This window comes from Ursus americanus, chromosome 7 (genome assembly GCF_024610735.1).
Source record: "Ursus americanus isolate L20-20 chromosome 7, mUrsAme1.1.p, whole genome shotgun sequence".
NCBI lineage: Eukaryota > Metazoa > Chordata > Mammalia > Carnivora > Ursidae > Ursus > Ursus americanus.
Window position 1 is genome coordinate 35,235,844 of NC_142133.1, and position 16,148 is coordinate 35,251,991.

Sequence of the window (16,148 nt, forward strand, 5' to 3'; positions counted from 1 at the left end):
GCAAAAGAGCTTAGATTTCTAGCAAAAAGACCTAGGACTCTAACTAGAGACTGTTATATCGTCTGTGGGTGACCAACCATTACCGGCTGACTTATCTTTGCATCCAACCCATCACTCCTGCAATCCAGTCCCTCTGTCCCCCAATTTGTTCCTGGAGATAAGAATAAAAATATGGAACTAGAAACTTCAAATACTTACTAATTAGGCAGTGCATGTCTTGGGAATATCGGGAGTTATCGGGAATTGTGAAGTTTCCATCACAAATTGCCACCTGACTCTCTCCAAATGGCAAAGTGAAGTAGCATAATTTATACAACAAACATCCAAGAGCCTAAAAAAATAAAGCAGATTGCTACGAGTGGTTTATTTACCGTAACTGAGAGATATTGGCATCATCCACACTTACGAGCAGATATAAAAACTCTGTACTATTAACCTATTAGAAATTTGAATTTAGAACGCAACACCACTATTTAGCTGCTGACATACATTATTTCTGCCATCATTACCAAATTGTGCTCCAATAAGGAACAAGCATTTCAGCTAGCTTGCTCTTAAGAACTGGTAACGCATATATGAAAACCACCTAAATATTGGGCAGGTCACCTGAATGATTTTCACAGAACTCTAAAGTCATTTCTTTTGACATGCTTCATGAGGCAGTGGCTGGTCACCTGGAGTGAAGAATAACCCTGAGGGTTAGGGAGACAGTGACATGGTACAGAGACCACTCTCACAATGGCACTGTCTGCATTAGACTTGGGAATTTACGGTCAAGACTGCTGGTATCTGAGGTGCGGATAGGTTAGTTGACACCTACCCAAATGTCTGCCTTCGTAGTGATGATTTTGCCACTGTACAGGTTGACCATTTCTGGTGCTCGATAGGACAGCGTTGTGTATCTACAATCAAGAGATTTGTTTTTTGTTAAATATGTCAATGCTACAATTAAAAACCAGGGGTAGCAGAAATACTTTTTAAATACATATATATTAAATTAAAAGAGTCTAGTTCCCTGGGAGCAATCTGCAGAAGAGATTATGAAATATTAGTGCAGATAAAATGAAAAGCTGTCCTTGGTACACACCCGTGGCCCTCTAGAAGCAGTCCTTCTGTCTGAGGGCACATGGAGACCCAGACACTGAGGCACTTCAATAAACACTAAAAGCGACTTTTCTTGGGTCCTCCAATGATAAAATCTTCTCCTGCACATCCTTGTTGTCTGATTGTATATTTATACTGTATTTTCTGATTTGTTTTTAAAAACAGTAATTCCCTTCAATGTGGCTCAACTCAGATAGGCAACGCCAGCAGAGACACTGGAGAAGGGCAGAAAGTGGGGCCTGGCAGGGGTGGGAGGTGGCTGGTCTCTGCCGCTGGAAGGTGGATGAAACAACAGTTTTCCTCTTATCTCTGGCTCAGGTAAACATAGCATAAGCTCAGCTTCAAAGTGAGTGTCTTGATGTCACCAAGCCCGTGACCTACGCTGCTCCAGTCTCTAAAGCCCAGGGGGCACCATGGTTTAGCTGTCCAGCAGCGCCATGGACCAGAAGTCTTCCCGCCCCAGCTTGGCTGCCAGGGGTGGTGCAGGAAAGGAGACCGAGCATCAGGATAGAGGTATGCGTAACAGACTGCTGGTTTATTAGTAGTACTGGTGAGTGTTGTTGCCTGTGGAAAATCTAACACTCTGGACAGGAGGGGAAAATGTCTCAGCTTCTTACTGGAGCCAGAAATCTAAAGAAGCTTCTTCTCATCGAAGTCAGGGATTCAGTATCTGTAGAGACTTCACAGCCCTACTTACCATTAATTCCACTAGACTGGTGAGCTCCTTATGAACAAGGAGTACACAGCAATGTAGGATTCAGGGAAAAACAGATCCAACGGACTGATAATGTCACAGTTGTTGTGACTCCTCTTAAAAACATCACGGTCCCTCTACAGTTTGTGCACCATTCAGCTTTTTAAGGGCCATGTGACGTAAGTCAAAATATCTATGTACAGTGATCACTGGACCATTGCTTAAGTGCTGTATGATTCCTTCCTTTTGCTCTACTGATCAACACTTGTGGACCCCTTCCACATCCTCCACCTGAAATCAAACAATTCAACTGCCGACATGATGCTCTGAGACAAGGGCACCGTGACTAGCACCATGGTCTTCCCACCCTGACCCTCTCACCCATAAGCTGAAAGTACAGTTGCTGATCTGGCCATGGACAAGACTCCAAGAAAGCAGGATACGCTTACTTCTTAATCTCATCTTCTACTGCATTGACTCCCTCAGTTTGTGGATTCTGAAATTTGTTGGTGGCGCTTCCAAAGTCACACAGGACGTAGTGGCCTCGGTCATGCAAGAGGATATTTTCAACCTGAAAAACATTCCCCAACCACCCATTCCAAGATATTATTCAGTAATGCATTTGAAAATTTGATTCATAGTCATATAAATATTTTATTGCTGATAATCCCATTAATATGCACTGGAAAGTTATTCCCCTCCAAGTATCTAGACAGGAATCATCCCAAGTGAACAAAAACAAAGCACAGTAACAGGGTGAAATGAGGGTAGAGGGGGCAAACAGAGGAATTCCATAATGGGGAAGCAAGATTCCCATTTTCCTAGATTTCTAGTCACATTTCTCACTTCTACAGAAATAGTCCTAATACTTTCAAGCCTCTGTATCTTTTCTCATGTTCTTCTTTCGGTCTAGAACGCTCTCTGTGACCCCTACCTCCTTACCCAAGTACCAATATCCCATTCATCTTTCAAACTCCAGTTCAAAATGGCACCTCTTCTTTGAAGCCGCCCTCAAGGACCCACTGAGACAAATGTCACTCCTTCCCCACGGTCCTTCAGTACTTTATTCTTCCTGATGTCAATTATTTCATTTGGGCCTTATACACACATATATCAATTTCTTTACCACAATATGTTAGGATTTCTGGAATAATAAATATTTGCTGTATTTTAGATACTTCTCAAAGTGATTAAAGGCCTGTGGGCAAATGTGCAGTTTTCCTATTAAAGTATTATCTTTTTATAGATGAATTCTTAGGACAGTGAGCTAGCAGTTCCAGGTAGAAGGGAACTTGCAAATACCAGAACCTACAGAAATCTCTGATATCAAAGGACTACGCCGATGAAAGAATAACTCCAAGATGGTGGGCCCTTCTGTACTCGAGATGCAATGAGTAATTGTTGGTATAGGTGAATTGAGCTGACTAGTATGTTGGAAGACAGGCCTGGCTATGTGTGGGCAGTAAAATGGCAGCCAAAAAATCTTGTTAAGCCAGGAAGTCTGTAGTCTCCACTGTCCTCTGTCATCAGCCTTCCAAAGACTGATCACCTTAGGAAACAAAGGCAAGAGTAGACTACAAGCTCCTTCAAGACAAACACCATCTCTTAATCCTATTGGTAGTCTTCTCTACTAGGGCCTAACATAGTGCTTGCTACAGAAAATGCAGGTTGACAGGAATAAATTAAAAAACAGAAACACACTTAACACTGTGTTTGTGTGTGTGTCCATCTGTCAGAAGCGAGATAGGAGCCACCACATGCCTGGGCCTACTACTACTACTACTGGTTCGTAAAAAAAAAAAAAAAAAAAAGTCTGGTCAATTGTGAAAGTCTCTTGTTTCTATACTTGTTTCTATACTTGCTTTAGTTCTTCTGAAAATTGCGTTACATATTACAAAATTGTTTATTATATAGTCTGTATCAGCTAAATCTAATACCTAAAGCCTTTACTGCAAACCGATGCTTCTGTTTATTGTTTCTTACTCCTACTGCGTCTCACTCATGGTGTTGTTATCAGGGGTTTTGTTATTGGTGCTGCTAACTCATGTTCCTTGGAATTCATCTGTGGGAAGCCTTTGAGGACTGAATTTCAAATCTATTTTTCTTCCAGAGAGGATACGCTTTTGCACCTGGGGCACTATTAACCTATAATCACTTTAATCTAGAATTTTGGCCTTGGGATTTTTAGCCACATAGGCAGGGTGAACTATGGCTGTCAACTCTCGTGGATATGCTCTTGTTCCCCAGGGACAAGGCTGAGACAAGCAAATATTTCTACCATCTACAGCTTTTTATAAAGCTCATCAGTTTAACCTATTTACACAAAGTGACATCAAGCTATCCTGAACATATACTCACTTCAGGAATCTAAAATAATTCCAACAAAGCAATACTAATATTTCCAATCTAATTTAGAGGTTATAGACAGATCAACTACCATTTACTGAGCTTTTACAATTATGAGTATTACTGTACTCAGCACTTTACATGGATTATCCTCACAATAATATAATAATATCCCTGTTTTACAGATGCAGAGGGTGAGGCCCACAGTGATGAAGCTGGGAAGTAAACCTAGGCCATTTAACCCTAGAGAAAGACAGGTAATTAATTACCTTTCTGCCAGGGCAGGAAGCAAGTTAAAAGCGGAGCACTGCTCAAGGTGCCCAGCCACAATATCCTCCAACCGTGGTGGGTGTGATGAGTACGCCCACTGTACTGGATACAAGCTTAAGGACAGGGCTGCCTTAGTCCTTTAGGTTCAGAAAGGCCCCATAATAGGAATCTAGTCGATGAGGAGCCAGGTGTCTAATTACTACCCAGGCTGCGTTGCTCAGTGTCTCTTAACCATTCCCTGCATTGTCCGCTTTGTCCTTTGATTCAATTGCTCCCCTTGTCAAATCTTAGCCATTCTTCGAGGCCTTGCTTGAGTCATAAACCCTCAGTAAAATCTTCCGTGGCCACCCTATAAAATCTGTAGAACTTACTGTCCATGAGGGGCTGGCAAAGTAAGACCTTCAGACCAAATCAAGCTATGCCCGTTCGTCACGTATCCTCTAGTCTCTGGCTGCTGCTTTGGAGTGCCAGTGGCAGAGCCGAGCAGTTGTGACAGAGACTATATGGCTGATAAGCCTAAAGTATTTACTATCTGGTCCTTTGTAGAAGTTTGTCAGCCTCCGGTCTGTAATTATACTACACCTGTGTGTGTCCTACAATAATACCCAGTCCAGTATTTCACACGTCACGTACCCATCAATCCCTTATCAGTTAGCAGCAATCTCTTCCCCAGCATCACGTGAAACCACGCGTCTCCTATTGTATGTGCACAGACCCTTCCCAAATTAGTGTCTATACTTCCGATGCTAGAATGTATAATCTAAAAAACTGAAAAGTTAATTCACTTCAAAACACAAACTAGGTAGTTCCAGGAACCAAAATCACTAGGTTGCGGGGAGGAGGAAAACCAATCAGACAAAGACAGAATCATGATGAGGCACAACGGAAGGGTTTTGTTTTGTTTTCATCCCCCTCCACCTTAAAAACTAGGTTTGTATTTCTGGTTAGTTTCAGAGTGGCAGAACTCAGCAGTTAATACTGCATCAACCTGGTCCCCACCTCAGCTTGCCTCCTTCCCATAAAGATAACATTGTACAAAACTATATTTGCAGGGGAAAAAAAACACAGTTAAAAATGAAGGGTGCGTACAAAAGTGGACATAAAGCCAGAACTACCAATGTAGGAGAAAGCCTTACCAACATCAAAGAAATACGAATGCAGGAAGAACCATAAGCCCTGCTCTGGCCGCTCTGCAGGTTCACTGGGAGGATCACGAGGTTGCGAAGGTGAACTCACTTGGCAGCAGCCACCTCTGCACCTTCTCAGTCTGACCCTGTGACTTGGGACACCTGTGGAAACCTCCAAGATCAAGCTGACTGCTGCCCTTTGTCACCACCACCACCAACAACAATACACTTTACACAGAGCCTGGCATGCGACAACCACATTGGACTTGGAGGTCACAGGACCTCAGGGACTATTCAGATGTCTGACCCTGGACAAACCTTTAAATCTCTTTGGGTTTGTTTCTCATCTGCAAAGGAAAGCTAATAATATTTCTATCACTGCTGTTATGAAGCAAGTAACAGAAGATATGTAAAAGCAAACTATAAATCTCCCTATATAAACCTAAGAAGTTATGATTATTCATTTAATAGAGAAACACGCACAAACTCCTACTATACGCCTAGAAGGTTCTGGGTATAAGGCTGTGAACAAATCAAGGTTCATCTGCTCACGGAGCTTAGAGTCCAGTGGAAGCAAATAAGAAAGCAGGTATAGGGGCGCCTGGGTGGCACAGCGGTTTAGCATCTGCCTTAGGCTCAGGGCGTGATCCCAGCATTATGGGATCGAGCCCCGCATCAGGCTCCTCTGCTATGAGCCTGCTTCTTCCTCTCCCACTCCCCCTGCTTGTGTTCCCTCTCTCGCTGGCTGTCTCTATCTCTGTCGAATAAATAAATAAAATCTTTAAAAAAAAAAAAAAGAAAGCAGGTATAATTGCCAGGTGGTGATAAATGTTATGGGGAAAAACCCAACAGGTTAAACACACGCGACGTGAAGAGGAATGCTACAGCAAACAGCATAGCTGGAACGGTCACTGTGATGAGGTGAGCAGAGACCCAAATGGAGGGAGAAGGCGTGGACCACCCGGGGGAGGAGGTGGCTCCCAGAGGACAGCCAGCAGGATGGCACTGAGAGGGCAGCAGGCTTGAGGCATCTGAGGCACTGAGACAGGCCACTGCGGCTGGGACAGCACTCTGCTGGGCACTGGTGTGGCAAAGAACACTGAAGACAAGGGGGCTGGACATTCTCTGGACTAGTGCCCTTATGAATGGGGAAACCAGATAATGCTAGGCCTCGGGTTAGTGAAGGACTTGGGGAAGTGAAACTTGTAATAGAAGCATAGAGGCAGGAATGATGATAATAACAATAGCATCAACAACTAACAGCACTCACTATGAGCCAGACGCTGCTCCCTGCACTTTTACCCATGCTAATTTCATGAAATTCTTACAAAGCCCATTGCCCCCACTTAACAGATGAGAAAAGAAGTTACCTAACATGCCTGAGGTCACAGGGCTGGTAGGGCAGGATGTGGGCTCGGCCTGCCTGACTGCTGAGGCTACCCTTCCCCACTGCTTTGATGTGTGTTATGCAGTTACGGAATGTGGGCAGCTCAGACGGGGCGAAGGCAGCAGAAGAGAGGACCAGAGCAGCTGACAGATGGCAGACCAGGGAAGGCCCCTTGGGAGCCACTCAGCAGCAGACGAAAAGAGGTGTTTGAGGAAGGACAGCCAGTGACAGAGGAGAAGGGGGAACACGAGAGCAGGTGCAATCATCCAGGGGGAAGGTGACTAAGGCCAGGGCTAGAGTAGGGCCCAGAAGGATTAAGTGAGACTAGGAAGGTAGAGAACCAACTGGACCTTCAGACATCAACTTCTGGAAGCTCCAGAGAATTTGCAGAGTGACTTTGTTTTTGGCAAAGTTCCTTAGGATGTTAGCCTAACACTGGTTACCACTGCTTACAATCCTATAGTCTTCCAGCTCTTTGAGAGATTAATGCTGCTGACCTTACTTCCCAACCTATCGGCTTAAGAAGTTTATTAAAGTTGTCACTCCCAAACTCTGCTCATAGCTTTAGCTAAAAGATCTGGAAAGCCACCTCCTATTGACCCTTCATCTTGACATTATTCCAAACAGAGATGGCTTTCAGACATTCCAGTCACAGAATTTATTACCACTAGAAATTCTGGAGGATTAGACAAACATAGGTTTTCAAACTTAAGATTCTAAAAATGGGACAAGAATCTCCATCCTATTGTGCTTCATGAAATCAAAATCTCTTTTCTGACCAAAAAAAGAGACATTCATAACTTTTTCAGTCTGAATGCACTTATTAAATCTTAACCCTTTCTTCCCCTTTCTTACATGCCTGGACAAACAGCACAGTATAATAGAGAAAAACGAACCAACCAAAAACCAAAATGGGAGTAAAAACCCATGGCCTTTGCTCTGCTTTGATCACAGAAGTAGCTGGGCAGGTCACAGCCCTTCCGGGCAGAGGCTTCCTCACTGTTAACAGGACAGGGCTGGCTTACGTGACCTTCCCAGCTCTATGACCCCATGATCTGCAACAATCTCTTTCTTTCCTCAGAGAGATAAAAATTAAAACAAAACAAAACAGAGAAATGAGGAAAATGTTAAAGTATTTGAGGAAAAGACCTCCAATGAAGAACAGAACTTCTGTCATGGTTAGTTTTAGAACATAAGCTGCTTAAGGACAGGGACCGCTTTCAACTTATTTCCTACACAGAATCTGAAAGACCACACGCGTGGTGGGCAGGGCAAGAGGGGCTTTCCTCAGTTCTGTATGTGAACAATGCACCCCCACGTGGGGCAGCACTGGCTCAACAAGGGGATCCACAGCTGGCCTGGCCTGCACTCTTTCTCGTGTCCTACTGACTCTTACTCAAGGTGGTGCCACCTCACCAAATATAAGTCCTGCTCCGAGAAGCACCCAGAGACCAGCAACCAGCACTTCCTCTGGCCAGCAGGGGAATAAAGCACTTCTTGGCTCTGGCTACTACTGGCACTGGAGTGGCTGGACATGGAGCTCAGAGTGTCTGAGACTACGGGATGGCAAATGAGGTACGCAGGGACTTTTCATTCGGGCCTTAGGAGGCTGGCAGTGTGGCAGGCAAATGGGACTGCCCACCAAGCACGTATTAGCAGAAATAACAAAATCTCACTTGCTAACAAGAGCAGCTAGATGGCATAGAGGGGAAGCTATGGAATTTGGGAAAACTTCAATCAAAACCACCAGGAGTCAACGACTAAAACTGACTGCGCAGGGCTCTTCTGGAACAATTACAATCGAGGCCTCCTCCCAGGGGCCCCCTATTTACATTCAAGGATTTCCAAGGTAGAGGAGAAATGGCAACAGTCTCCTGAACCACTACTGGCAAGCCGGCAGCACGCCCGATGGTCTCCACTACGGAGGTAGACACAACTACAGAGTCCAATACTGTGTTGCCAGCACCACGCGACTCTCAGGAGCACCGAGGAGGGTTAAGGGGTACAGGGCTGGGGGCAAGCTGGGGAACAGAACACGGCAGCCTGTCCTCACTCATGCTGTGGCCTCTCCTCCGTTTCCACTCTGGCCATGGTCCTCTGCTAAAATATCTCACAGACTGTTCCGTGCAGTGGAGAAAGCATCTGGGGCTCCTGCTGCCTGAGCCCAAACACTGTCCTACTCCCTGTCCCCGGGCTAGACCTTGAGCTCTGTACTTCAGGCTCCCACTGTGAGCACCACAGGGCACTGATATGCTGGGACTAGGTAAATTAGGTAGGTATTATTTACAGGTACACGATGATTCATCATTGAGGCCTCATTTAATCCAGTTAAAATAAAGAAATATTTTAAGAACATGGGAACAGCATTCTCTACAAGGATGCTCAGTGGCCATCTCTGCCTCCTCCCCTTGCCCTTACCTCTATGCCCCCTTAGGCACTTGCTGTGCCAGGCGTGTGCCTGGAGATGAACACGCAAGCTCTAAAGCCTCCTTCTCCCCTTCTCTAGGAAGCCCTCGGGCTCTGCTCTCTGCCTAAAATGGCCTTCATCCTCTCTGTGACCACCCATAGCCCATGAGCCTGTGAAGTCCCACCACTTGGGAAGATTCCAACCCCCACTACCTGGTCCCCCTATCTGACCATACTGCTGTTCATCACTTTGTTCTAGAACTTTCGTGCTTCACCTGTCTCTGTTTCAAGTCTGAACATTTCATTTATATCCTCTCACCGATACTTAAACATCTTGGGGGTAGGAACCATATTATACCTGTACCACCTCCACAGAATTATGTACTCGTACTATGCTAGGCTCATAATAATTGCTGAAATGTATTCTCCCTTTTCTACGCAGAAAAAAGGGCTGACTACAGAGGGACACTGGAGAAGGCTCCCTGAGGCTTCTAAAGGTATGTACTATCTTCCCGTCAGCTAAATACTTTAGTACAGAAACACCAGTATGTATGTACCACTTTACACCAACTGTGATGGCTGAAATAAAAAAGGACAAGAGGGTTGGTGAGGATGTGGAAAAACTGGAACCCTCCTGTATTGCTGGTAGGATGTAAAATAGGACAGCCGCTCTGGAAAACAGTTTGGCAGTTCCCCCAAAAGTTAACTGTGGTTACCACATGACCCAACAATTCCACCCCTAGATGTACTTACAAGAGAACTGAAAACACATATCCACTTAAAACTAGTACACAGATGCTCATAGTAGCCTTTTCATACTATCTGAAGTAGAAACAATTCAAATGTCCATCAACTGATGACTAGAAGAACAAAATGTGGTCTCTCCACACTATGAGTATCCTGCCATAAAAAGGAATGAGGTACTGCTACATAGTGCAACACAGATGAACCCTGGCACCATGGTTAGGTGAAAGAATCAGACACAAGAGGCCACTTATTGTATGAGCCATTTATATGAAATGCGCAGGCCAGGCCACAGAAAGCAGATTAGCGGTTGCCTGGGGTTGGGGTGCGGTGGGAATGAGAGTGATTGCTGATGGATACAGGGTTTCTTTTGGGGAGATGAAATGTCTTGGAATTAGATAGTGGTGATGGTTGTACAGCCTTGTAAATATAGTAAAAGCCACTGAATTGTATACTTTGAAAGGGTGAATTTTATGGTTATAAATTACATCTCCATTTTTAAAAAAGCTAAAACGACAACAACAACAAAACACCTCGACACAGAAATGCTACTATGCTGCTATGATCCTCAAGCTTTAGAATATACAAAACCCACAGGGGGTGATTATTAAGCTATGAATTGCTGGGCTTCCCTGACACCGCCACAAAAGTTACAGCCCAACAGATTCAGTGTGGAATCCGGTACCTGCATTTAACAAGCACACCAGGGCATGCTGATCCAAAGTATTAGCTATGAAGCATGTTCCTCAAAACACAGGTATAATGAAAAGAAATTGTAATTTAGAATCAGAAGAGCAGGATTCACATCCGGGTCCTGCTCCTTCCTGGTCATATGACCTTAGTCAAGTCACGTAATGTTTCTACTCCCGAGTTTCCTTAACTATAAATGTAAAGAAGAACATCTTCCTCCAAGAGACAGTGTGTGTAAAGTGTCCGGTAGGGTACGTGGCACATAGTTGGTGTGCCATACATGCTGGTGAATCCTAACCATGTGCCAAGTCCAGGCAACAAACATTGTCAAGTGATTATATAATATGAAAGGCCCACTATAAGGAGATAGTAATTAGTAGAACAAATTTTTAAATAATCACTGGATTTTGCAAAATATGAAACAGATGTTGAAAACCAAGCATTGCTGTTTGCAAACTATTTAAATTAGTCTATCATTTTCCATGCCCCTGACAAAGTAAATTTGGGACTACATCAGGAAAAACAAAGACAACATGTATTCGGGCATTTGCTGATTATAAGAATTTCTAAAGGCTGCTTAAGTAATTTAAGTGATACCTGTACTGTACTTTCTTTTTTCTTTGCATCTTCTCTCACCAAGCAGAATATAAGAAATGTAAGGTTACCGTGCCTGTTCTCTCACATCCCCAAAGTGTCTCCCCCATTCTCGGGGCAGATGGAAAACCCTCTGTAAGAACGCACTTAATGCTACAGTGTGGCCCTCACCTTCAGGTCACGGTGGATAATGGGAGTTTTGCACTGATGCAGGCGGGCAACGGCTTCACAGGTGTCACAAAATATCTGGAGCACTTCATTCTCTGTAAAACCTGTTTGCAGGCGCTGGTTCATCAGGTTGACCACCTGGCCTCCTGCAAGGGGGCACAGAGCAAGCGAGAGCTTAGCAACGTTCAGACTCACCACTCACCCCAGACAATGAACGGTTGTCCCTGGAGGAGCAACCTGGACACGGGTCACTGGCTGAACCACAACTGCAACCCAAGTGTCTCGATTCCCAGGCCCAGATTCGTCTTCTTACAATCCAGGGCCTCTTCTAATGCCTCAAAACCAGTTTATTTTATAAAGTACTCCAGACATGAGCTGCCTTCATGACATCGTCAAGATCAATAGAATGGACAGTATGGTCCTGCTATAGCTGCTTGGTCACACTGTCTCCGTTTGCATGAGATGAGGCCACAGGTTCAACCTGCCGTATCTTTTAGTAAGAATCAGACTACACATCAGACCCCAGGAACAGGAAGAAGACAGCTTTATAGTCTGTACTTTAAGAATGGCTCAGTCTCTCTGGCTTCACTCACTACCCACTGCCGAGAATGTAGAAAGGCTACACCAGTATTTCATCTCCAGGACCAAAAGACTGATGACCTCACTTACAAAATCATCCAGATCCCTGGATGCTCCCACTGCCTTGTCTTGAAACATCTCACCGTCCAAAGAAGAATGGACAGGAAGAAACAAACTGTCAAGTCGAATTTGGTAGTATCTTTTATAAAATCAGCTAAGAGTTATTACAGAGTAGGCTGAAATTATTGGTTAACATCACATTTTGGGGATTAACAACATATTTAATTTATGGATAGTATCTAAAGTCAAGGAAAATGTCAGTGGAAGTAGGGATGATTATAAAACAGGGCACCAAACAGTGAGGCAGTGACCCAAGCTTATAAGTGACAGTTGCTTAGGCCAAAAAAGTCAAACCTCCGAACCGGTTGTATGAAGTCAACTCTGAATCAAGTCGCGCTACGGTCTGTATTTCCCAAGATAAATGCTGCTTGAAATCCCAAGCTCTCAACTACTTAACTCCACTGTTCACAGCAGCATCGTTTGAATATAGCCTTTACTGGCAATTACAGCTTGCAAGCAAGGAGAGGAAAGGTCATTTCCATTAGACGAAAAGGATTATTTTCCCCCATAACACAAGGATGGAGGTGTGGGTGGAGAAGAGAACACAGGAGGGAGGGAGTGGGGAGGCTGAATTGTTTCTTCGGTCCATCTGGAGTTGGGTCTTTGTTATGTGCCTTCATTGCTTGTTTTAAAGCATCACAAATAACACATTCATTCTCACCCTCATACATTCTCATTCATATACAAGCACCAAACCTCCCTAAAGCTAACAAAAGGGGAGTTTTGTATTATCCACCACTTCAAATTGTTCGCCATTGTAAGAATCACCCAGAGGTGACAGCAGGCTCTGGATCTTTCAGTCTCACAGTCTGCACATCTTTAAAACCAGAACAACATACATTAGGGCCCAGCGCACGTGAACTGAAATGGCCCCGGTGCCCTTGACATTCAAAGTGCCAGAGCAACGGAAGCTCAAGGTATGGGTCACATCCTTACCCCTACAGAAGTCCATGAGAATGAGCACTTCCCATACATCACCGCTGCTCACACTGTTGATACTGGAGTCAATGTAACCGACAATGTTCTTGTGCCCCGACAGGTCTCTCTATAAAGAAGAGTTGAGAAATATAGTATTAGTTACAGATACCCATAGAGACAGAATGAGCCCGTGGGTTCCATTAGCATAGATAATTTAAATGCAGATGACCTTAACCGCTACAAGAGGTAAGACTGAAGAGGAGGGTCAAGAGCAGGTTTCTAGTGGTCACTGAGATGCATGGCCAGATCTTCAGTAAACAGTTCTACACTCCTACTAAACTACAGCACTCTCCTGGATGAGATTCTAGAACCAGATGCACACAGGGTGCCTACTTGCTCACTCCATCAGTGCTCCATGTCAGCCAGGAGCAAAGACGCCCATCTCCACAAGCACTGCGGAGAGTATGAGCCAGACAGTATGAATTATTTAAACGTGTGAATTTTTAATTCAGAAAAATGAAACGGGTGGGTTTTTTTTTTCCTGGTTGTAGGTACACAAGTGAATTTAACATGACCTTTAAATGGTTTGTACTGTTTTTCTCCCTTGAAGAAATATGTGAAAAGAATAACTGCTTTACAAAGTTCTGAACAGACTTTAATGGCACCCAGACCTAAACATTTCGCTTATAATTAAGCCTTTCAAGCCAACCGAATGGAACGTAAGATGGGTCATGTTTCTAGCTCTCTGGTTGGAACTGCATATGCTCTCTCGGGACTGCTTATGGAATTCACTTAGTCAACAAATGTTTATTGAGCACTTCCTATGTGTCAGGACCCATTTAGGCACTAGAAGTTGCCTCACACCTTGGCATAGTTACTTCAACATCCAAAGATGCAAATCTTTGTAATGATGATGTTTAAAATCCAATGTCATCAAGAAGTAAGCTGGGGAAAGAAAAAGTGAGCAAGCTGGGTAAAAGGATTTTTGCACAAATATAAGATAAAAAAAACTAGTTTTAATAAATTGTTTTACTTTGTTTAAAAAAGGGGGGAGGGGAAGGGAGTGGAAACACAAGTGGTTCTGAGTCACCAGACAAACATGACAATTCAGGCCATAAAAACAGTAACTACCACTACACAAACTAGAGATTTGGCTGCTTAGAGCGACATATAAAGTCTCTTTTAATCTGAAATTATATACCAAAACAAGAAGAAATCTCATAGTAGCAAATGAATTTGCCTGAACCCTGAGCATCAAAGTTAAAATTCATTAGAACTTTCCTCTGAGGGAGTAAGAATGACTGTTGCCTCAGAAAGGTAGACAAAAATAGAAATGTGACCGCTGGAACTGACAGTGGGAAGTCACTGGAGCCCTATGCAAAAACAGTTTCAGAGAAGGGATAGGATGGGGGTGGGGGGGAAGAAATGGACTTGCAAAGAGTTGAGCACATAGAGCTGGCAACTACAGATGAGTCTTCTGGAACATTCTGTGCTCCAGAGAGGAACAGCATTGCCAGAAGGAATTCTCAGGATGAGAGAGAATCGAGCATGGGAGAGCGGAAGGAGCCAGGAGCAGAAACCTTCAGCATACAGGAGAGGACAACGGATAACTAATGGAACCAAGCCCGGCAGGAAGAAGGGGTGGGGACTGAGGGCACCGATAAAGGAACGGGTCTTAGAAAGAGGAGCAGGAAGGAAACAAGGATGGATAGGCGTATTGGTTTACAGCTGGAGAAAAGGGAACTTCAGTGAGTTCAGTTCTATTGTTCTGTTTTTGGTAGAGAACAAGACCACGTTTGCAGTACAACGGAATGTGAAAGAAGCTTGATGAGAGAAATAAAAGGCTTAGAGCAACTACTTTGGATAACAGACAAAGGCGATGATGAGGCAGAAAATGCAGTCTCTCAAGTTCCGCACAACAGAACGTGATTTCAGGGTTCATGTCGTAGAGGCCCGTTCTTCTCCCTGCTTTTTACTCTCATCACCAACTCTTCAAAAACTTGATTTCATTTACACAGTTGAGGAAGGAGGAAGAACGGGGAGAAGTTCTTGAAGCCAAAATAGAGCAGATGATCATGTTCTCCAAATGTTCGCAGGAGGAATCAAAGACTCATGTTTCCACATTAGTAATTTGTCTACATTTAACTGTTTGAAAAAGAATCAGCAACGCTACCTCTGATTTGTTTCACCCCGAGAGGAATAATAAAGAATCAGGAAGGAAAAAAAAAAAGCATTTGGTAGAGCCAAGAGGAGGTCAAGAGCTATTAGAGGACCCAAACTGGATAATTAACATCTGCAGATGGCATGCTAGAACAGGTGCCAGGCTGTTTGCTGATCAGTTCAAGCCCAAATTCCTGTTCATTTTGCCTTCTGCACAGTTCCTGAGAGACGTCCAAGCAGAAAAGATCTCCTCTTTGGAGGGAGACCATGGCACTTACTTTTAACGACTTGATGATGCAGCACATCTCAGATTTTAGAATAATACCTCACTAGTCTGCAACTGATGGAGAAGATCGATTTGAATGGCTGCGAAATGCAGAAAAGGTCAAGAGAAAAACTTGCTGCAAAGTGAGACTGACTCACACTGAGGGTGCACTGCCCAGGTCGCAGCAGCAATAGGCCAGAGGAGGCCCAAGCATTCCCTGGCCTTCGTTAAAAGCCCTGTCCAGGCTTGGAGAACAGAAATGGACACAGAGGTATGGGATAGAGCCCACACGGAATTAGAGCTCAATCACACAGGAAAAGGCAGGATATAAGGAGGACGCCTTGATGCCCTTGGCGACAACTATTATTTGGGGTACACTGAAATAAAAATCTTTGTGGTAAGTGTAAGTCAAAACCTGATTTTCAGGGGAGTGGGAAATGTTCAGTTAAATTATAGATCAGATCAGTTTATATTACATGATTTAAACAGTGATAAGTCTAAGGAGTGTGTATTGTCATTTTAAACTTAATTTTTAGACTAACATTACAGAGGACTAATAAAGTACTGACATAAACA

General features: G+C 43.9%; 1 protein-coding gene across 16 annotated transcripts in view; it reads right to left on the reverse strand.

Annotated features, from left to right (window-relative positions):
* The window catches only part of AAK1 (AP2 associated kinase 1), a 164,175-nt gene that overhangs the window by 57,872 nt on the left and 90,155 nt on the right, over positions 1 to 16,148 (reverse strand). For all 16 annotated transcript variants that reach the window (XM_087863469.1, XM_087863472.1, XM_087863470.1 and 13 more), the window contains exons 4-8: positions 13,166 to 13,274; positions 11,534 to 11,676; positions 2,248 to 2,369; positions 821 to 902; positions 199 to 331 (exon numbers count right to left, since the gene is read on the reverse strand). In XM_087863469.1, coding sequence (XP_087719595.1) covers positions 199 to 331; positions 821 to 902; positions 2,248 to 2,369; positions 11,534 to 11,676; positions 13,166 to 13,274 — 589 coding nt within the window. The remainder of the gene's footprint in view (positions 1 to 198; positions 332 to 820; positions 903 to 2,247; positions 2,370 to 11,533; positions 11,677 to 13,165; positions 13,275 to 16,148) is intronic.